General features: G+C 30.8%; 1 protein-coding gene across 1 annotated transcript; it reads left to right on the top strand.

Moving 5' to 3' along the window:
- Nucleotides 1-16,823: 16,823 nt before the first annotated feature.
- LOC146941753 (beta-galactosidase 6-like) lies at nt 16,824-21,431 on the top strand. The gene is made up of 16 exons (XM_085755585.1): nt 16,824-17,293; nt 17,404-17,470; nt 17,565-17,657; nt 17,749-17,892; nt 18,414-18,508; nt 18,620-18,725; nt 18,816-18,900; nt 19,014-19,132; nt 19,224-19,388; nt 19,490-19,671; nt 19,780-19,871; nt 19,982-20,091; nt 20,191-20,298; nt 20,414-20,527; nt 20,756-20,901; nt 21,037-21,431. Exons 3-16 carry the CDS (start codon nt 17,571-17,573, stop codon nt 21,191-21,193), a joined length of 1,710 nt encoding a protein of 569 aa, XP_085611711.1. The 5' UTR covers nt 16,824-17,293; nt 17,404-17,470; nt 17,565-17,570; the 3' UTR covers nt 21,194-21,431.
- Nucleotides 21,432-23,331: the final 1,900 nt, after the last annotated feature.

The following is a 23,331-nucleotide window of genomic DNA, read 5'->3' as shown; positions in this document are numbered from 1 at the left end:
ATGCCAACGGAAATGCACTTCATAGAAATGAAAAACAATTCATTCTCTTTCCGTTAACAATTTAATTCGGCCGTTAAAAAAAAATGCTGATTTGAAAAATCTGATTAAAGCATGTATAATAAATAATTATGCCTACAAAGTAACAGAGATAAATGTGCTGAAACAAAATTATTTTTGGCATAATTAGGTATTTGATTTTTCAAAAACAAAAATGATTTTTCTAATAAAAAATATTTTTATGCAAAAATCTTATAATGCAAAATCACATTTAAATGAAAAATTATTGAGAGTGTGTGATTTATTTTCATGAGAGCTTTAGCATTGCTTCATATGAAGATTTAGAAAAAATGTTTGGAATTATTTTCTGAGCATTCTAAGTTGTTCCATAAGTTAAGAATGATAAATCAAAGATAAGGACCATACTTACAAAAGAGTATAACCAAGAAGCCTAGTCACTAATCTTTATTCTTAATCATCATCTTGTGCCTCCATAGTTTTTCTTCTTTTGTGATGTGTGTTTGTTATCATCAAAACCCAGTCAAGTCTAAGAAGGAAATCTTCTTCACAGTTTTCAGTGGCTTTTTAAGGGGCTCCTATTTTCTGTTGGTGGGGTTTTGGTGTTCCGTATATATGCGGCACCTATTGTATTTTCTTTGTTTTACCGCGAGTCTTTTAGTGCTTCTTGCGCTTGCTCGTCGAGAATAAATTTTGTCATTTCAAAAAAAAAATTAAGAGTTTAATTAGTATATTAATCGGTGTATAATTATTTTACACTTATATAGTATACTAATGAATTTTTTTTATTAAAGTACTATTATAAGTTTTAAATTAAAATGATATCATCTTAAAATTTATCTTATGCTTTACTGTGTGCTGGATTTATGCTTTACTGTGTGCTGGATTAACTTTTTGGTTAAGCAAATATTTTTCGACGGAGATTAATCATCCTTATATAAATTGTGATACAAGAATTAGACAAAACCACATTATCGCCCCAATTTTGCCTAATGCTAGTCAATTCAAAATATCTTAGCTTGATTCAACCGTGATTTAAGTAAGTCAAGATCTTTAGCGCCCACGTACGCAAACTAGCGTCATCGTTTACGTCTATGTGGCTTCAGTTCATCTATAACCCACCAAACCCCTCTTGCATCATTTGTAATTCTTGTGATACAAGAAATTCAAGAACGGGGGGAAGAATAGTCTAACACCCAAGTTTGTTTTTTAGCATTATCTTATTGCGTCCATCAAAAAAGCATTCTCTTTTTCGATTTGTCACATCAACCAATTGAATATTCAGCTCACAATGCTTTGTTAATGTAAAATATCAATCTCGTACCCCTATTGCCAATTTATAAGGTCCACTAATTTCCATCCCTTCCCAATTTATCTCATTAATTATCTGGAATAAATTAAATTAAAGAAAAATGTTTTTCCTACCCGGATAATTATGAATCACTAATTATGGGTTATGGATAATGACACAGTCCGAACACAATGCTTAGTAATCCATCACATGTTTTACCCGAATGTTTAATCAAATATGTGGAGTACATAATCAAATAGTTGATTCAAATGGTTAATGAGTGTTTGGCTTAATTGCATGTTTGATCCTTATGTTTATTTTATTTTTTAAGTTGGTCTTTTATGTTTTAAAAGTTTTAAGTTGGTCCAAAACATTACTCACGTTGGAATAAGTTAGTTTCAAGTTATATTCGTAGATTCCCGGGAATAAAAAGATATAAATATGCATGTCTATGTTTGTTACAAGTTTACTAAATTTTATTCCTGGGTATAAAACGTTCCTGGAATAGAAAAATTTTCCCAAAGAAAATGGTGGGAATAAAGTTCCCATTAAGATGGGAATAATTTCATATGTAATTACCTATTATAATCCCTATTTTTATGGTTCCTGAGAAGATTATAATGTTAAACAAACATCTTTTTTCTATATACCTTGGAATAAAATTCCCATCTTTATGTTCCAAGGAATGTTATTCCTAGAAATAAATTTGGTAAACTTGAAACAAACACACCCTAAGGGACCAACTTAAAACTTTTAAAACATAAGGGACCAACTTGAAAACTAAAATAAACATAAGGGATCAAACATGCAATTAAGCCTGAGTTTTTTAATGTCGAATTATTCGAAATAAGCCGAGTTTGAGTTATGATGTAATCAATTTTTTATGAAACTTTACTTACTTTTCGATCATACTTCCTATTATTAAGGGTCTATTTTCTCTATAAACTAAAAGATTAATACAAAGAAAATGTATGTAGTATATACAAATCATAAACTTTACTTACTTTTCGATCATATTTCCTATTATTAAGGTCTATTTTCTCTATAAACTAAAAGATTAATACAGAGAAAATGTACGTAGTATATACAAATCATAATAAATAAATGCATATAATGTCAAAAATAAAATAAATAAACGTATGTTATATAAAAAAGAGTAATGTTAACTTGTGCCCTCAAGGCACATGTTAAAATACTCATTATAGAAATACACATATCAAAAGGCGTGCATTCAACTTCTTAAAAGTTGTTATATTGTGTTTTCCAATGCAAAATTGCTCTATTTAGGTTGCTTAACATGTGCCCTAAGGGTACAAGTTAACATGACCCTATAAAAAATGGTTAGACTCTCTTTCACATTAACCGAATGTTTTATATTTATGGGAAATACTAAGACACTTGTTAAGAAATCTAAGAAGAAATTTTGTCTTGAGATTGATGCATTCAATGCAGTGAAATTTGAAAAAAAATATTTTTTTCTGTGTAAAACTTATCAATTATTTCTATATTTAAAATTTTAAATGAAGCAACATTAAAACTTTTGAAGAAGAATTGTGTTGCCTATCGTGATGATATCTAACTTATAAGATTGATCTTTACACTCCCTCAAAAAAAAAAAATTGATCTTTATAGTTGTGCATGGATTATACCCAATTTAATCGAAAAGTTAAAATATTAAATTCTTTTATAAGCGCTGTTATATTTTCTTATTGTGAAACAACTAGCAAAAAACACGGTGCAACACACAAATTAAGTCATACTAGTTTTTTTTTTTAAAAAAAAAATAAAACGATTAATTTTGTTCTTAAACTATTTTTGTGGTGGCCAGGGTTCGAATCCCGGACCTTCGTCGGTATTTTTTTGTTTTTTTTTTGTGGTGGTCAGGGTTCGAATACCGGACCTTGCATATATTATGTATTATCCTTACCAACTGAGCTAAGCTCACGAGAATATTTTTTTTTGTCTTTAAAAATGCTTAAAAAGTGGGGTTTTTTATTGGAACTAAAAACGAAATTCTAGATATTTATAAAGACAATTACTTAATTAACCCTTCTAATTGTAATATACTAGCCACTAACCCTCATAGGTTGGTTTGGCGATATTAAAATATTTTATTTCAATTTGAGTTTCCAAAAAGAAAAAATTGTACTTGTCCTGCATAATACCAACACAATAAAAACACATTTTTAGCCATATATGGATTAACACCAATACTAAAATGGAATAGACAAAACTTGAACATTCTCATGTTTTGAGGTTTTTATTTAAAAAAAAAAAATGAAAAACGTGGTAAAACAAATCAATGCTTTAAATTTGATAAACATGAAATGCCAGTTTTTCTATCATTAAGAATAAGTTTACAACAATGTGTCCTACCAGCGGTGCTAAACATGAAAGTATCAACACATATTACTTTATATTTTCTTCGGTCTTTGTTATAAGAAAAAAAAATAAGTTTATTGAATAACTAATTTACTTTATATTTCTTTCGGTCTTTGTTATAAAAAAAAGAATTCATTGAATAACTAATTTATTTGGTATGTAATATAGATTAGATATATTAATTATTTAATCAATTTTTTTTTTTTTTATAAAATGGTTGGAGGGGATATCATTGAGTTAAACTTGAAATAATAAGATAAGATAATCTAGTATTACGAATTTGAGGATTAATCGGGATAATAAATAAAAGAATATTGTCAATTTTTCTAAGAAAAAACTTAAAAAAAAAAAGATAAAAAAAAAAACTAAAATATATATTAAATGGTTTTACGACGAAGTGGGTGACTCGGGGCTATGTTGTAGACTTGGAGTAGTATGTGTGTGGTGGATAAGAATAAGAACTTGGGGGGTCTAATGTGGAAGCTACCTGGATGTTACCTTCCAAAAGATTTATCTCGACAAGTAGGGACAGTGACTGATTATGGATGACAAAGATATTCCATTGATTAGGATTGAGATTGAATTACTCCAGTCAAAAAATTGTTGTCTTTTTCTTTTCAATTTGGCTAAGATCAAAGCTCAGCGAGTTGTAATGAATCGCATATCCCTTTTGAAATCCTTTGACTTTTGCTACTTTGTTATAATTAATTTTCTTATTCATAATGCCTAACAGTACCTTTATATGTATTAGGGTAGTAGTAAAATTTTGGTGGTTTCAAGTATTGGTGTACTTCTTAGTCTAAAAAAAGTATTGGTGGAAAGATATTGGCTCTATCATAATGCATGTAATATTAATTATTACTATAATTGAAAAAAGAAAAAAATATTAGATTGAAAATTAAAAGTTATTATTCTTGAACGATTTTTGTATTTTTTTTTGAACAAATCAAAATGGAATATATTGCTCAAACGGACGAATAATTCATCCCGCACAAGGTGTACTAAAAAGATGAATCATCCAAATCTGTTACAAACCAGAGCACCTATGAATAGGTTGCCACCATAAAAGCAAGAAAAAATTACACAACACCCATACAACAAAGTGGGTGTCTCCACCAATCATGATAACCAAAAGCAATAGGAACAAAGTGCGAAGACAACCAAAGAAATGAGTTCATCTTCACCTTTTCAAAAATACTGTGTATATTGATTACCGCATTTTTGAAGACACGATTGTTTCTATCTTTCCAAATTGCCCAAACACACGCATGCCAAATAATTTTAAGGTTAGAATGAGTAGCTCTCGGAAGCGCCGCTAATTGAGTAAACTGCAAATAGTGCTCCTTGATACTTCCTGGAAAAACCAAATAGATGCCAAGCCATTGAGAAACTAAATTCCAGACATTCCCAAATAATGCACAACCAATAAAAAGATGATTTGTTGTCTCAGTGAAACCACATCCTCCAACACAGATATTATCATTAGGTTGCAAGATATGTCTTCTCACTAAGTTTGATTTTGTCGGAATTCTATCTTGAAGAAGACGCCAAGCAAAGAGAGAAACTTTAGATGGAATCAATCTATGCCAAACAGTAGATATTACGTTTTCAGTTGTCGGTTCAGCATGAGAAGTTAGAAATTGATAAGTCCCACGCACCGAATATCCATGAATGGGATCAAGTAGCCACCTCCAATAGTCATGAATATTATCCTGCAAAAAAACGTTATTTACCATGACAATACACTCCCTCATACAATCCTCCTCCCATGCCCACAAATGTCTCCTCCAACTCCACGCATTCCCTCCTTCCTCCCAACCCAATCTAGCCATCTCCTCCACCGTACACTCTTTATGAACTGATAACTCATAAAGGCGGCTGAATTGGAGTTTTAGTGGAACACTATCCAACCATTTATCAGTCCAAAATAAAGTGTTCTTTCCATCACCTACCACCCTCTCGACGTTGTCCTCAAACCAGTTTCCTACTCCCAACCCTATCCCCTCTCTCACGCCTCTCATCATCCTCCACCAAGCCGAGGCATTTTGGTCCCCTTCCTGAATACGACCACCAACCTCCCCATACCTGGCCTTCAACACACGGTACCACAAACTATCTTTCTCAACTAACAACCTCCAACACCACTTTCCTAACAAAGATAAGTTAAATTCCCTAAGCCTCCTGACCCCCAAACCACCATTATCAACAGATAAACAAATAGAGTCCCAATTTATCCAAGAGATTTTTTTAGAGACCTCATTACCCCCCCAAAAAAAATTTTTAAAAAGAGATTCAATAGAGGAAATTATACCTGTAGGGGCCTTGAAAAAAGAAAGAAAATAAACCGGTAGAGAGGACAGGACAGACTTCAGAAGAACCAGGCGACCACCAAAAGATAAAAACTTGTTGTTCCAGGAAGATAACCGTGAAGTAATACGTTCAACCACAAGTTTCCAAAAACTGAGTTTCCTACTATCACCCCCAATAGGCAATCCCAAATACAAAAACGGAATCGTGCCAGTTCTACAATTTAACACTGAAGCAGCTTCTACTAACCAAGTTGAAGAAATATTAACCCCTGTAAGCATGCTTTTATTAAAGTTGACCTTCAGACCCGAGATCTCCTGAAGTAGTAACAACACCGCGCGGATGGACCGCACATTCAACCAACATTTTGTGCCAAGAATAAGAGTGTCATCAGCGAATTGAAGATGTGATAGCTTGACACCCTCCTGTCTTCCAACCCCGTATGCCTGGAACAAATCATTAGAAGATGTTTGACGATCCAAGGATGGAACCACATATTTGTATTAAAGCAGCAATTTTTTGAAAACAGAAAAATTATTTATAAAATCAAACTCCATGCTATTTGTAAAATGATTTATCTTTGATGACGTGGTCTTCAAACTCATGGTGTGTGCAATTTCAGAATCAAGAAGAGTCTCAAAAGATTAGGTGCCCACAACCATCACCAAGTTATTTGAATCACAAATAATTATTCTAATTTCTCATTTATTGTTCGAAGGTCTAATAACATCAACGCCAACTTTAAAAAATGAATTGGGAGGGGAGATCGTGAAGACGAAGAAGTAGGAAAACGAGATTGAGAATTTATAATTTGTTTACTGTGATTTCAGGCGTATTGTTTTTGAAATTGATTTTTTTAATGTCAAATGAAGAATTATTCTGATGTGTTATCTATAAAATGAGTTTTTAATGTCAAATGAGGAAGGACGAAAAATCTAAAGATTTCTCCATCTCGAGGAAGAGCATACTCCAAGGTCTTAAATAAATATCACCAAACCAACGTGAATTAAACTTTTTGTTAATGATTTTGCTTATAATTTAGTTAAATCTGTTTTTTGTTTCTTAAACTCCGAGTCGGTATGGATCGAAGATTGCCCTATTTATATTGCTCTCTTTATTTCAACTTATTATGTATAATCAAATGCAATATTCAAATACTTGGAAGAGGGTAATATGTTTTTAGAAAAAGCAAAGACCGGTTCACCTATTTGGAATGCAATCCTCAAAACTCTTAATGTGTTGGAAGATGGTTCACGTACAAAATTGGAGGTGGAGATACAAATATGTGGTTCCATCCTTGGATCGTCAAACATCCTCTTATTAATGTGGTACAAAATATCTCTCCAGATCATTTATGCCTCAAAATTAAGGATCTATGGGATAACGGGGAAAGCATCATTGATGAGCTAAATCTTCCTTTGTCTCCTGAAATTGTTGCCTCAATACATGAACTGAAACCAACCATAATTACCTCATTTACTGGCACTTGGGTTTGGAAAGATAATTTAAATGGAGAATACACAACAAAAAGTGCGTATCACTGGCTCTTATCTCGAAGAGATGGTATTGTTTCACTGTAGAAATGGAATTGGATTTGGAAGTTACCACTTTCAGCCAGTGTACAATTTTTTATCTGGCAGGTTAGTCATAACTCTATTCCAACTAAATATGTCCTTCACCATCGAGGGGTGAATGTTTCTGCTACATGTCCATGTTGTAACGAGGAAGATGAATCTGTACTTCATTGCCTCGTCCTTTGTCCACGAGCTATTGCAGTGTGGTCTGGATATGGATTTCCTGACGTTTCGTCGTTGTGCACTAATAATCTCTCGAGCAATATGAGTGATATCATACAAATGTTATTAAGTAAGATAGGGAGTGTCGCCCCTATCATATTGTGGAACCTATGGTGCACTCGCAACAAGTTGGTGTTTGATGGTATCCAACCAATAGTCTCAACTACAGTTTCAAATGTTTATGCGTAATTGCAAGTTTCGCAACGGGCATTCGACAATACTAGTTCAACCACACTAGTTAGGCCCACTCATGAAGTATGCTGGCAGCATGGTGATAATGATACAATGGTTCTTAATGTAGATGGTAGCGCTTTAACTAACCCAGGTACAACAGTATTTGGTAGATTGGTTAGGAATTTTGAGGGAAAAATGCAATTTGCCTTCTATGGTAATGTGGGGTTGTCCGATATTTTGCATGCAGAAATTCATGCCCTTATGATTGGGATTAAGCTTTGTTGGGAGGCTGGTTATAAGAAACTGGTTTGTTTTTCTGACTCTCTTCGTGTAGTGCATTTAGTGTCAAAGGAAGTGTCGAGGCTTCATCACTATGCGAACCTCTTGGAGCTCATTCAGACGTATTTGGATAAGCAGTGGGATATTTCCATTCATCATATTTTTCGAGAAGGAAACTCTTGCGCGGATATACTTGCAAAAATAGGTGCTAATCAATCAGAGGCTCTTGTGATGGTACATCAACCATTACCATGCATATCTTCAGCCTTACTAACTGATGCTATGGGAGTGTCCTTTATTAGGAAGTAATTTTTCTTTGCTTCTTTTTCTTTTGTTTTTTTTTCTTTCTTATCTCATGTAACAAAAAAAATGCAATATTCACAAATATATAAAAAAGGGGAATTAGTCACTTTAGTCTCTGAATATGAAAGAAGTAGTCACTTTAGTCTCTGAATGCAGAGAAATTGCAAAACAGTCCCTGAATGTAGACTCTGTTGGTCAATTTCAGGGACTAAAGTGACGAACAGAGTCTACATTCAGGAACTAAATTGACTAACGGAGTCTGCGTTCAGGGACTAAATTGACTAACAGAGTCTACATTTAGGCACTATTTTGCAATTTATCTGCATTCAGGGACTAAAATGACGACTCCTTTCCTATTCAGGGACTAAAGTGACTAATTCCCCTATAAAAAAAGGAAAATGCTAACAAGTGCCCTTAGGGCATTGTTTAAGCATCTAAGAGTAGTAACTTTTACATTGAAAATTATGTAGTTATGACTTTTGTATTTGTTTGACTTGTAATTTCAAGACAAAATTTCTCTTTATAGGTTCCTTAAACAATGTCCTTAGGGCACTTGTTAGCGAAACCCATAAAAAAACTTTGATACAGTAGGTCTTACTTGGGTATCAAGAATGTTATTTTAATTTATCATGTCTATTATAAGCTACTCCCTCCGTCCCGGAATAACTGACCCATTTTCTAAAAAAAAGTGTCCCAAAATAACTGACCTATTTCAATTTTCAATACAACTTTCATCATTTCCAATACAATATAACACTAAATAATACTACTTTTATCATTCCCAATACAATATATTCCACTTTCCCCTTTATTTATACATTTTTCTTAATCTGTGTGAAATGAGCCAAGGGGTCAAATAAATTGGGACGGAGGGAGTAACAGATTGAGAGGAAAAGTAGATATACATTTAAAATAAAATAAAATAAAATAAAAAGGGTTATAGAACATCTATGTCAGCAGTGAATCTACCCTGTATGTAGCGACTAGGAACCGAGCAGGTCTAAATGAAATGAACATATTGAATGTGTCACTTTCTAGGAAGGTTCTTCATCTGCCCTACTAGCTGCCAACATTGACTTCATTTTTGAAAAACCGTCTCTAGTGCCCCAGTGAATCCTCCTGGGTGACGGATCAAACATGTACAGACTGGCCCATGACCCTAATTTAACATGGGCTCGATAGCCTTTGGCTTGGGCCTTGAGTTTAGAGTCATCGTAAAAGAAATATTTACTCTCTACACCTTTACCTTCACTTCCACAAACCACTAAAAATATCAATTTTACCTCTCTTTCCATATAGTAACATTTTAAACATTTGTTTTTTACCCTCACTTTTAATCTTTCCAACATGAGTTCACCCCGTATAATTGTCTGGTGTATAAAAAGTTTTTCAGTTTGAAAACTTTTTGAAAAACTTCATTTGCACCTTACTGGTTTGAATAATATTTTCAGAAAATATATTATATAGTTTTTCGATTTGGTTAATTTTTACTGGGAAACTTAATATAACTTTTTCGAATATTTTAAGGAAAAACTTATATTAATTTTTCAGGATTTTTTTTTTGTAAGTTTTCCGGAAAAATGCTTGAGGAAGGGCAAAGACTTGACTCCAATATTAGGGGCACCCTTAATTTAAACCTTGTCAAAAAACTCATTTTTTAACACCTTCTGAGGGAGGGCAAAGACTTGACTCCAATATGTTTGCACACCAAAAAGCACATGCTTGATGAATTGTAATCTACCAGCATAAGATAACAACTTAGACAACCAATTTTCAATCCTGCTAATAATTTTCTTTACCAAAGGTTGACACTGCATAACAGTTAGCTTCTTAGAAGATAAAGGAACCCCCAGGTACTTAAAAGGAAGCTCACCTTTGAAATCTGGTATTTCAAAAAGAGCCCTTATTGCTTGGGAGCATATTTGTCTGCCTAAGTCAGTTGGTGAGTGGAATGTAATAAATTTGAAGTGTTGGAATCAAGCTGCGCTTAGAAAACATTTTTGAAACTTGGCCAATAAGAAAGATGTCTTATTGGGTGAAGTGGGTTCACGAATAATACATAAAAGGGAGGAATATACTACTCATGGAGGCACCTCCACAAGCTTCATGGGTGGTGAAAAAGGTTTTTGATGCATCAAAGACCTTTTCAAATGTCAATGGTAATGTTTTTCAGCAAAACCACTTCTTTCTTAAGCGTATGTAGAACGATTTAAGAGGTGATTTTTCCAAGGTTCGTTGGAGGAAAATGACATGTAATAACCCTGCTCCTCCAAAATGTTTGTTTGTTACTTGGCTGGCTATACATGGTATGTTACCAACTTGTGATAGGTTGAATAAATTTGAGATACAATGTGCCCAGTTGTGCACTTTGTGCAAAAAAGAGAATGAAACTCATTCTCATCTTTTCTTCACTTGTGAGTTTTCTAGGATTGTTTGGAAAGGTGCAACGCAATGGAGTAACATGAACACTAATGCTAGTAATTGGCAGGATGTGATGCAATATATTCAAAGTCAATGCAACAGGAACAACACTACACATCAATTTAGCAGAATAACGTTGAGTGTAACCCAATATATGATTTGGAAAGAAATGAATGCTAGAATTTTTCAGAAAATTCATCAGTCAGCTCATGAGCTCCTTCGCCAAATCAAAGAGATTGTCTACATTAGAGGTTTGAAAACGAATCAAATGAAAAACCTAGTGTTAAGATTGTGAGGTTGTGGCCGTTCTTGGAATTGTACGAGCTTAGCTCTTGTTTCCTTTGTTGTTGTGGTTCTTGTTGCCATGTAGTTTGTAATAACTGTTTTTGGTTTAATGAAAGTTATCTCTATTTACCAAAAAAACAAAATCATTTATTTTGTAGAAGAGATTGTTATAATATTATAAATATTTTGATAAAAATTCATTCAAAAATGTGAAGTATACACATGATTTGATTTTAAACCAAGGACCATAAGTGGCAGCAGAAAATTTTGTAGGGACCAACAATTGATGAAATTTTTTATAGGGACTAAATCTTAAAATTTAAAAATTTTATTTGGACCAAAAACATATTTGACCTTGTTTATTTTTTAAAGAAACAAAGTTGAATTGTTGAACTATAGCAAACCGGAACACTTTATTTATAATTTCCGAAAAATAATAATACACAGAAAGGGAAACTCTCCTAAACCGGAAAAGTTGAAATTTAGTTTTTCGAAAATATTTGTGTACCAAAATCTTTTCTTGATTTGTATATTTTTTAAACGAGAAATGATATTTGTATAAAATATTTTGGAGCAACTTTTTCATACTTTCATTGTGTTCTTACTTTATCTCTTCATCTTTCTTTCTTTATTGTCTTTATCCAATAAAAATAAGGTTATTCCAAAAGTTGTCAACAAATACTTATAAAAATACCTCCTTAAAAAATACTTATAAAAATATCATTACTCTTTTTAAACTTACTCTCTCTTTCTCTCGTGCACCATAATACTTCAAAAAAATTGAAAAGATAAAGGGTTTTGATTGATATACGAGGGCAAAAATGGATACTTCATCTAAAATATAAGGGGGTGAAGGTATAATTGTTGCGTACCAGATATAATCTTCAATATTGAAGTGTACTTGGACCAAATAAAAAGTGTGAAGTTGAGAAAAATTCTTGCTTTTGCTTCAAAACGAATAAAAGACCCAATAACACTTGAAAGATATGGTACAAGTTTTTTTTTTTCTTTCTCTAGTTTGACCATAACTTTTCAGTTTGAATTCAACTCCAAAAATATCGTGTCATACCCCAATTTTTGACTTAAGACCCTACATTTGTACGCTGTTTGACCCTAAATAGTCTTTGACTTTTCCAGGGAAATTTTGGCAGAGAGGTATTTTAAAATACCTCATTTTTGGTTCGTTTTCGGGTATGTTTCTTATTTTATTTTTATTATTAGTCTTTTCTATTTTTTTTATTTTTATTAGTTTTTGTTTTATTTTATTTCCATCTTTTATTTTAATTTTACTTTTATTTTTATTTTTTTTATTTTTTTATTATTTAGGTTATTTTATTTTCTCTTTATTTATTACTTAGAATAAGTCCGAAAATAAAATGCCCAAGGTCCAAAAAAAATTCATCTCAACTGTGCCACCAATCATGCCATTTTCACATTTCAACTCTCCCACTTTAGAATCCAATTCAAATCACCATAAATCACCATCAATTTCTATTAAACTGATTTTCCTTTTAAAAAAAAAATCATCACTCCTTTTTGCACTATAAATAGAGGCTTTGTCAAACATTTCTACAGACACCAAAAGTTCTCCTGAGTTGTCAAAGAGCTTTTTTCTCTTCTCCTTCCTTTAGCTTGTGTTGACGAGCTATTCTTTTCACCCTCTAATTATTTCCGTCCCTTCGAAAAAAAGTCCCTTTGGAAAAGTCCATTCGGAATTTTGTCCCTTTCAGTAATTTGTCCCTTTGGTTCTCCCTTCCTTTTATTTTCTTGCATTTTATTTGTTTTTAGCATTTTTGCATTTCATTTTATTTCTATTTAGCATTTTAATTATCGTCATTAATTTTCCAGCAATTAGAATGTATTTAGGTCCAATGTAAATATAAACGAGAAGAATCATGCATGTGTCATTTTATTTATTTATTTATGCTTTTATATATTGAAAAAAATGCAAAAAAATTAGGTTAGATTAAAGGGTTTTCATGTTGATCCAACGTCACTACGGAAATTCCTCTCGCTTTTATTTTTTATCACGTTAGTTTTATTTTTAGTTTATAATCAATATTTAAAAAGAACAAAAACATGCAAATAACCAAAAATCACAAAATATTTTCACAATAAACCTTTGATTCAAAATCAAGTGATCCCATTTTCATTTTTTTTTCTTAATCAAATTTTAATCAATTTAATTATATCTTGAGTCTATTTTCTTTCAAATTAAAAACACAAACCAATTATTATTTGCCACTTGTCTTTTATTTGAAACTTTTTCAAAACTAATAAAAAATACAAAAATAAATCAAACGGTAATTTTTACCCCGACCTACGAGGTTTTTATCCCTCACGGGTACGTCGGCAAATGACTTTGTCATTTCAAATCAATAAAAAATGTAAATAAATAACCTTCTTTTTCTTTTAATTAATCATTACTCCTTCTTTAATCCATTTTCTAAGTAAGCAAGTTATAACACGAAAAAGTAAATAAAATCAAGAGGTTCTCGCAGAGTACTACGAACGTTTAGGGTGCTAACACCTTCCCTAAACGTAACTAACCCCCGAACCCTAAATCTTTTAAAATGTGGTATTCGAACTTTTTCTCATTCTTCTTTTAAAAATTAAAGGTTCAGTCGTGAAATAAAATTAGTGGGTTTATGCTAACCAAATAGCTTGACCTCTTAAAATTGACGCGACATATAACATTGTTATGTTGATGGAATCTTTGTCATTCTTCGTAATTCTATCTGAATCAAGTCATTAATATATGTAATTATGCACATAAGACATCTGGTAAAATAAAAACAAATAAATATCTAGTGGATCTAGACTATTGTTTAAGAAAAACAGAAAATGTTTTTCAGTAAAATAGATGGAAACAAAAAAAAAAGTTTGATAAAAAGACATATAATATTTTATAACGACAAGTAATTATTTTGCCTAAAAAAACATAGCTTTATTGTAGTTTTGGTCCTCTATTTTTACTATGTTGCAAAAGTGGTCCTATATTTTAAAATTTGATAGTTTTGAACACTCTATTATATACGACCATCCGCTGGATTTTATGGCAGGTTAGAGACTTTAGTTACTTTATTATATAGAAGATAGAAGATTCACCAAATATTTAGTTTTTGCTGTTTAAAAAAATATTGAAAGTAGTAATAACTTTAAATAAAATGAATATTTATTAATATTTATATTCCATAAGAAATATTATATCAATAAAAAAAGGCTTAAATATTTATTATATAGAAGATAGAAGATTCACCAAATATTTAAGCCTTTTTTTATTGATATAATGTTTCTTATGGAATAAAAATATTAATAAACAATCATTTTATTTAAAGTTATTACTACTTTCTATATTTTTTTAAACAGCAAAAACAATTCATTTATTCAAAAAGATATCCATCTATAAAAATAAAGTACAATAGTACTCAAACCACCCAAAAGTACTTTCTAAAGTTATAATTGGGTTTCTCTCTTGACTATCTTTTTGAAGAAGCTTGACTATATTTATTTTATTTAAAGTTATTACTACTGTTTACATTTTATTTTTCATAACTCTTATACTATACTATAGTATTATATACCCTTAAAAAAATAGGGTTAATAGGCTTTTACCCCCCTGTAATATAGGTGACTTTTGGTTTTGCCCCCTAGGAAATTTTTTTTTTAGATTCCGTCCTCGTAAAATGAAGATTCTTTGGTTTTGCCCCCTGACCCCAATGAGTCAGCAGAATCTCCTATGTGGCACGCTGCGTCAGCAGATTCTGCTGACGTGGCGCGCTGACTGTATAATTATTTTTATTTTTTATTTTTTTATTGGGTACACGTGGCATTTTTTTATTTTTTTAAAAAAAAAGTTAAAAAATAAATAAAAAATTCTGGAAAATTGAAAAATTAATAAAAAAAAATTTAAAAATTCTGGAAAAATTAAAAATTAATAAAAAAATTGAAAAAAAATATTAAAAAATTCTGGAAAATCGAAAAATTAATTAAAAAATTCTGGAAAAATGAAAAATTAATAAAAAAATTGAAAAAAAATAATAAAAAATTCTGGAAAATTGAAAAATCAATAAAAAAAATTGAAAAAAATATAAAAAAATTCTGGAAAATTTAAAAATTAATAAAAAATTTTAAAAAAATAAAAAATTCTTGAAAATCGAAAAATTAATAAAAAATCTGGAAAAATGAAAAATTAATAAAAAAACTGTAACAAATATTAAAAAATTCTGGAATTTTTTTTTAAAGAAATTAAAGAAATCTGGAAAAATTAATCAAAATAAAAAAGTATCTGAAAAAATTTAAAAATTCTGGAAAAATTAATAATAATAAAAAATGATTAAAAAAATAAAATAATCTAATAAAATGAAAAATAATGAAAAAATTTTGGAAAATAAAAAATTTCTGGAAAATATTTAAAAAAATTCGAAATTTTAAAAAAAAATTAAAAAGATTAATCATTTTTAAAAAAATGAATTTTTTTAAATTTTCATTCGTATTTTTCGAAATTTTGATTAGTATATATGCATTCATCACTTTAAAATTTAGTTTTGTATGGTTGTATTAGGTCCAGTTTAAATTTGAAGACATGCAATTGAAATAAAACGAACCAACATGTCATAACATTAGTGAATGAGAAAGCTAGATTAATAGAGTTCGATATTGCACCCGATAGAAGAACAACCGGCAAAATTCCAGGAAATACTAATAAGTTGTAATTTTTAAATGGTCGAGAAAAGAGGAAATAATGGGCGATAATAGAACACATGAATCAACGAATGTAGTAGACATTGTTGAAAACAAAATTTCGAAAAATACGAATGAAAAATTCAAAAATTTCATTTTTTTAAAAATGATTAATCTTTTTAATTTTTTTTGAAAATTTCGAATTTTTTAAATATTTTCAAGAATTTTTTCCAGAAATTTTTTATTTTCCAGAATTTTTTCATTATTTTTCATTTTATTAGATTATTTTTCATTTTTTAATATTTTTTACAGTTTTTTTATTAATTTTTCATTTTTTCCAGATTTTTTATTAATTTTTCGATTTTCAAGAATTTTTAATTTTTTTATTAATTTTTCAATTTTTCAGAATTTTTTAATATTTTTTTCAATTTTTTTATTAATTTTTCAATTTTCCAGAATTTTTTAATATTTTTTTTATTAATTTTTCATTTTTCCAGAATTTTTTAATTTTTTTTTCAATTTTTTATTAATTTTTCATTTTTCCAGAATTTTTTAATTTTTTTATTAATTTTTCAATTTTTTTATATTTTTTTAAAATTTTTTATTAATTTTTCAATTTTTTAAATATTTTTTTTAAAAAAAATAAAAAAATGCCACGTGTACCCCAATAAAAAAATAAAAAATAAAAATAATTATACAGTCAGCGCGCCACGTCAGCAGAATCTGCTGACGCAGCGTGCCACATAGGAGATTCTGCTGACTCATTGGGGTCAGGGGGCAAAACCAAAGAATCTTCATTTTACGAGGACGGAATCTAAAAAAAAAATTTCCTAGGGGGCAAAACCAAAAGTCACCTATATTACAGGGGGGTAAAAGCCTATTAACCCTAAATTATTTAATGTCTCTAAAAAGTAAATTGTTTCTTGTAAATAGGACCGGAGGGAGTATTAAACAGGGTGACACCTAAGTTACCCAAGAAAAAATCGTGGATATGTTTTACTCGACCAATGAACATCAGCCAAATAAGTACATTTTTAAGTGGCACCTATAAACTATCATTAACAACAATAACAAAGACTCATTTTCATTAGTTGATGGATAAATTTTACCCACCATTCTTTAAAGGTAATCTAGAAAAAAACAAAAGTAATAATATATTGGCATCATGTACATATGTGAAGTATTATTAATTACGGTCTTTCCAAAAAAAAAAAAGTAATACACCAAATACATACATACCACAGTATGATTTCAGCGGAAGAAATGACTTGGTGGGATTCATAAAGGAAATCCATGCTCAAGGATTGTATGTTTCCCTTAGGATTGGACCTTTCATCGAGAGTGAATGGAATTACGGGTACTTTCACTAACTTACATAAAAATGTACTCAATTTTATTTATTTATTCCCAATTACTAAGCCAAAATTGTCATCTCTAACACATAATGCTAATTGTTAAAACTTGAAGTGGATTTCCATTTTGGCTACATGATGTCCCAGGCATTGTCTACCGAACGGACAATGAGCCATTCAAGGTACGTACATTTAGCTAGCATGCTCTTTTGGCCACACTTATTTGTTGTGTTACATTAATACTAACATGTCTATTTATATGCTTCTTTAATTTAGTTCTACATGCAAAATTTTACAACAAAAATCGTGAACATGATGAAAGAAGAGGGTTTATATGCTTCGCAAGGAGGCCCAATTATATTGTCACAGGTATATATGATTCCTGTTAATGTTAACTTATAATAGTTTAATTTAACCAATTATTTTTTCTCCCACCATTGAATGGCTGATTATGTTATAGATTGAGAATGAATATGGAAATATCCAAAAGGCATTTGGAACTGCAGGATCGCAGTATGTTGAATGGGCTGCAAAAATGGCAGTGGGTCTTAATACAGGCGTACCATGGGTTATGTGCAAGCAACCCGATGCTCCTGATCCTGTGGTCAGTTCCACTCACCCCATCCCACTTGTTTATAAATTTAATTAAAATTTTAGATTTAATGATTTTATTATTATGTCATTCTATCATATACCTTTTATGTATCCAAAAGCGCTTAGATGAGATGGCACAATTAGCTTAACCAAAATCCTGCGTTCAAATCCAACTTTAGGCATGCAGCAGCTATAACAAACATTGTGACATAACTTGTGAATTTTCGTAAGTAATTATCCCGCTAACTTGTGACATAACAAACATCTGTTGTCAAAAACAAGTATCATATATTCTTAAGAAGGTGCAAATGAATTTTAATACTAAGAAATAAAATAATGGACCGTACTAAATAAATTTTAAAATTAAAGTAAATACAATAAAAAATATACAGGTACTAGCTAAAATCTTGAGAAAAATCCATAGATTCTGGGTATGATTCTTTTCTAAGTATTTATAAGACCTACCAAAAAATTATTGTGAAAAATTACAAAAAAAAAATCTAAACCTGCACAAATGTTCTATGAATGCAGATCAATACATGCAACGGCATGAGATGTGGAGAAACTTTTACTGGACCAAACTCTCCCAATAAGCCTGCGATGTGGACAGAGAATTGGACATCTTTGTAAGTTCATGAATTACAACCTTATATTTATTGAGGATAAAAAACGTTTATGATCAACATAATTAACTACTTGTTTTTTTTTTGTTTTTTTTTTTTTTCTTCTGGTTGAAGCTATCAAGTATATGGTGGATTGCCATATATACGCTCTGCTGAAGACATTGCATTTCATGTCACTCTTTGGGTTGCAAGAAATGGAAGCTTTGTCAACTACTATATGGTATTATTCTTCATTTAAGCTTATTTTATTTGCATTAATCAGAATCAATCTTACACTATAAAGCTCTAATTAACAATGTTTGCAACCTAGTATCATGGTGGAACTAACTTTGGGAGAACAAGCTCTGCTTATACTATAACAGCCTATTATGATCAAGCACCACTTGATGAATATGGTAAGTGTATAACATCAATTTTAATTTATTCATTTTTGAATGGCATGTGTATAATTTGTCATTTTCCTACCTCACTACATATAAAATTTTAATTTTGCAAATATTATTGTTAGGTTTATTCAGGCAACCTAAGTGGGGACATCTCAAGGAGTTGCATGCTGCAATCAAGTCTTGTTCCACCACTTTATTACAAGGAGTGCAGAGAAACTTTGCTTTAGGTGAACTTCAAGAGGTGAATGCTCTCAATTTTTTTTCTCCAATAGGTTTGTTTTCACATACTGCAATTCAAATATTCATAGGTTTTTTTTCTTTCATTTTGATAGGGTTATGTGTTTGAAGAAGAAAAAGGAGAATGTGTTGCATTTCTTATAAACAATGATAAAGGGAACACTGTTACTGTCCAATTCAACAATAGTTCATACAAATTGCTCCCAAAGTCTATAAGTATTTTACCAGATTGTCAAAATGTGGCTTTCAATACCGCACATGTAAGTTATAACTTTGGCAAAATTAATTGATCATGTGATTTTCTGTTCCATTGTAGTCCTTTTAATTATATATAATTTAAATTTATGTATACACTATACAGTTAAATACAACAAGCAACAGAAGGATCATAACTTCAAGACAAAACTTCAGCTCAGTTGATGATTGGAAACAATTCCAAGATGTCATTCCAAACTTTGATGACACTTCACTAAGATCAGACTCATTACTTGAGCAAATGAATACAACCAAAGACAAATCTGATTACCTTTGGTATACTCTTAGGTTAGTTATGATCTGTTTTAAATTCTAACAATAAATCTATCAAATATATATATATATATGTAACATGTCATTACTTACTACATTTCTTTTTATTAATTTTATGAACAGGCTTGAAAATAATTTATCTTGCAACGATCCAATACTCCATGTTCAATCTGCTGCTCATGTTGCCTACGCTTTTGTGAACAATACATACATTGGTACATATATGCACAATTTATTGCACACACACATCCAAAATTTGAAGCTTCTAAAGAAGTGACCTTGGTGGTTTAATTGATCATCACTTTATTCTGATTAAATCTACTAGGAGGGGCACATGGAAATCATGATGTGAAGTCATTTACATTAGAGCTCCCAATTACATTAGAAGAAGGAACAAACAACATATCTATTCTCAGCGGTATGGTTGGACTACCGGTATGTTTTTTTTTTTAAGGATTTTTAGTGGTATGTATAATACTTTTTTCTTTTTACTTTGTAATATTTAAGTCTGAGATATTTTGTGTTGGTTTATAGGATTCAGGGGCATTTCTTGAAAAAAGATTTGCTGGTTTAAACAATGTGGAACTTCAGTGCAATGAACAAGAGTCTGTTAATTTGAACAATTCTACATGGGGATATAAGGTTACCTGCTATTGATCATGTTATATACCTTAAATGGTCAAATTTTGTTTATATAAACTTTACATTCTCACCCTTCTTTGTGTGTCAACTTTTTCATCAATCTTGTGCACTATAGGTTGGATTACTTGGAGAGCAATTAGAAGTATATACAGAACATAATAGCACAGACATTAAATGGACTCAACTGGGGAATATCACGATTGATGAAGTTACTCTCACCTGGTACAAGGTAAAATAACAAAGGAAGTAGTAGTTGTGATATTAATAGCACTATTATCATTTTTCTGTACAGTAGTTAGCATATTAGAAGATATAGTAATTAAATGAAGATTGCAAATAAGCTCTTATTTATATTTTTTTTTTTTTTTTGAGGGAACTCTTATTTATATTTTTGTTACACAGTAATACTTTTTATTATATGGAAGTGTGCGTGACAATGAGAATTTTGAATTCGCAGACTACATTTGACACACCTAAGGGAAATGACCCTGTTGCCTTAGACCTTAGCTCGATGTCAAAAGGTGAAGCTTGGGTAAATGGACAAAGCATTGGTCGCTATTGGATTTTGTTTCTTGATTCCAAAGGCAATCCTTCACAGTCATTGTGAGTTACCACTTATTTCTACCTCATATTGTAACTTAACATGGAAGAAAAGGAATAACAAATTATGACAAGGACACTTGAACTACAATGACTACTTTTAGATACTAATTAATGCTATGTGTTATGTTGCTACAGGTATCATGTTCCTCGGTCTTTCCTTAAAGATGGTGAAAACAGTTTGGTATTGCTGGATGAAGGTGGTGGGAACCCTCTTGATATCTCTTTGAACACTGTTTCAGTCACAGATTTACAAGATAACTTTTCTAAATTGCCATTTCCTACCTATACTTAATATTATGGACAGAATATAAAATACATATACGTAAATCATACATCCCATAATATGTTTCCTTAGCATTCTAGTTTGGCTTCTATACATGAAAATAGACTGATTGTTAATGAAAAAAATACAAATTATATTGAAACCTATGCAGATCCGGATTGATTCTTTGTAATCCAAATACTGTTTAGATCTACCTACCTGACAAGATATGGTTGTTTATTATTGGGCAAACGAATCTCATTTGACCTCTCTTGTTCTCTTCTTATATGTAATACTTTTTTTTTTTTTTTTTAAAATGTACATCCAATCAAAGCACATTGCAAATCTAATAACAATTTGATGAGATCTCTTTGAGCTTAATCAGATGTCTTGAGTTTGATTATAGATATGTTCATGCAATATTGGTAAATCTCTTGATGTAGAGTTTTGTCATCTTTTTTTTTTTTTTGAATGGCAAAATATATATATATATATATATATATATATATATATATATATATATATATAAATATATATAACTGTTGGAACATGTGTGGAAATTGAGTAAAAAAGACTAAACACAAATTCCCATATTGGGTAGAACTAGTGTTGTGTGAATTGAAAAAAGTGGAAGTCCCACATCGGATGGAACACACACATTAGTAGTGTTTATATAGTGGGAGTGTACCTCTAATTAATGGGGGTACATAAGCACTAGAGAAAAAATATATATTGATATATATTTTATTTTTTATTATTTGGAAATGATAAATTTAATAATTAATTTAATCATTATTAGAAAGTGCTTTCTTAGTCCCCAAGTTTTGCTAAAATATTTTGGTACATAATATAATATATTTTTGTACTAAATTTAATATATTGTAGTACTCAATTAAGATATTTTTGTACTAGACCTAATATGTGAATTACTTAATCGCAAAGTAATATGTTACTTGTTCCCAAAGTTTCTCATATTACTTGTTCCCAAAGTTTCTCACTTATTAGTTGTGAATTTTCCCTATAAATAGAGAACTCACATAGTGCATTCCACACACCAAAGAGTTTCATTGAGTTGTCGGGAACTCTTTCTCTCTTCTCCCTTTCTTGACTTGTGTTGACGAGTCTTTCCTCTCTTCTCCCTCCTTCGCCTTGTTTAACAAGTCATTCTCCTTTTTCTACTCCTTTCTGTCCCTTCGGAATTAAGAGTGTTCTTAAGACCATAGTCCCTTCGGAATTAAGAATGGTCTTAAGTTCATAGTCCCTTCGGTAATATATGTCCCTTCGGAATAAAGAGTACTTTTAAGATCATACCGTCGGAATCAAGAATGATCTTAACGGTATATAAATATTATAACAATATTTTCTATTTGAGGAGAAATGGTGGTAACACCATATTTGAGCGGTCATAGTACCATATTGATAGTTTGGAGAACTTAAGGGTTAGAATGGTGGAAACACTATATTTGAGTGGTCTTAGCACCATAATAGAATGGTAATAATACCATATTAAAGTGGTTTCAGTATTAAAGAGTGGTCTTAGTACCATATTTGAAGGTGTAATTCTCGAACGGTTTTCTACAGTGCAGTAGTTAACCGCACAGTTGTAGCTGGGCTTGTTTTATCCTGGAGGCGGCGTGGTTGATAGTCTACCTTGCACAATTTTGGGTAGTGCCACGAAACGTCTTAAAGAGAGCGACCTGGTCGTGACTCAACCTAGTAACAACTTCGGTAGATAATAGAATTTAGAAATCCAAATACAACAGTTTGGAAATCCAAAAACAACAATTTTAAGACGTTTCGATATGTTATGTCTACCGAAAAAGTTACTTATTGTCCCTAAATACATTAAGGATAAATCAAGTTATAGAAAATACATCTTTTGACTGAAACGATGAAGTGCTTGTTGTAAACAACAACACTATGAAATTCACATGTCGCTTTTAATGGTAAAGCATGGAGTTAATTGTGGATAGAAAATTGTCTCGACAAATCCATATATTTTGGCAAAAATTATGCAAGTTAAATCCTATTTATTTGATAGAAGGATTAAGTGTTCCTCTGCTTGTTGTAAACAACAACACTATGAAATTCACATGTCGCTTTTAATGGTAAAGCATGGAGTTAATTGTGGATAGAAAATTGTCTCGACAAATCCATATATTTTGGCA

The sequence above is a fragment of the Medicago sativa genome, chromosome 3, assembly GCF_051527215.1.
Source record: "Medicago sativa cultivar Bolivia chromosome 3, Bolivia_mono, whole genome shotgun sequence".
In the NCBI taxonomy this organism is placed as follows: domain Eukaryota; kingdom Viridiplantae; phylum Streptophyta; class Magnoliopsida; order Fabales; family Fabaceae; genus Medicago; species Medicago sativa.
This window is presented reverse-complemented; position numbering and strand designations above follow the sequence as displayed.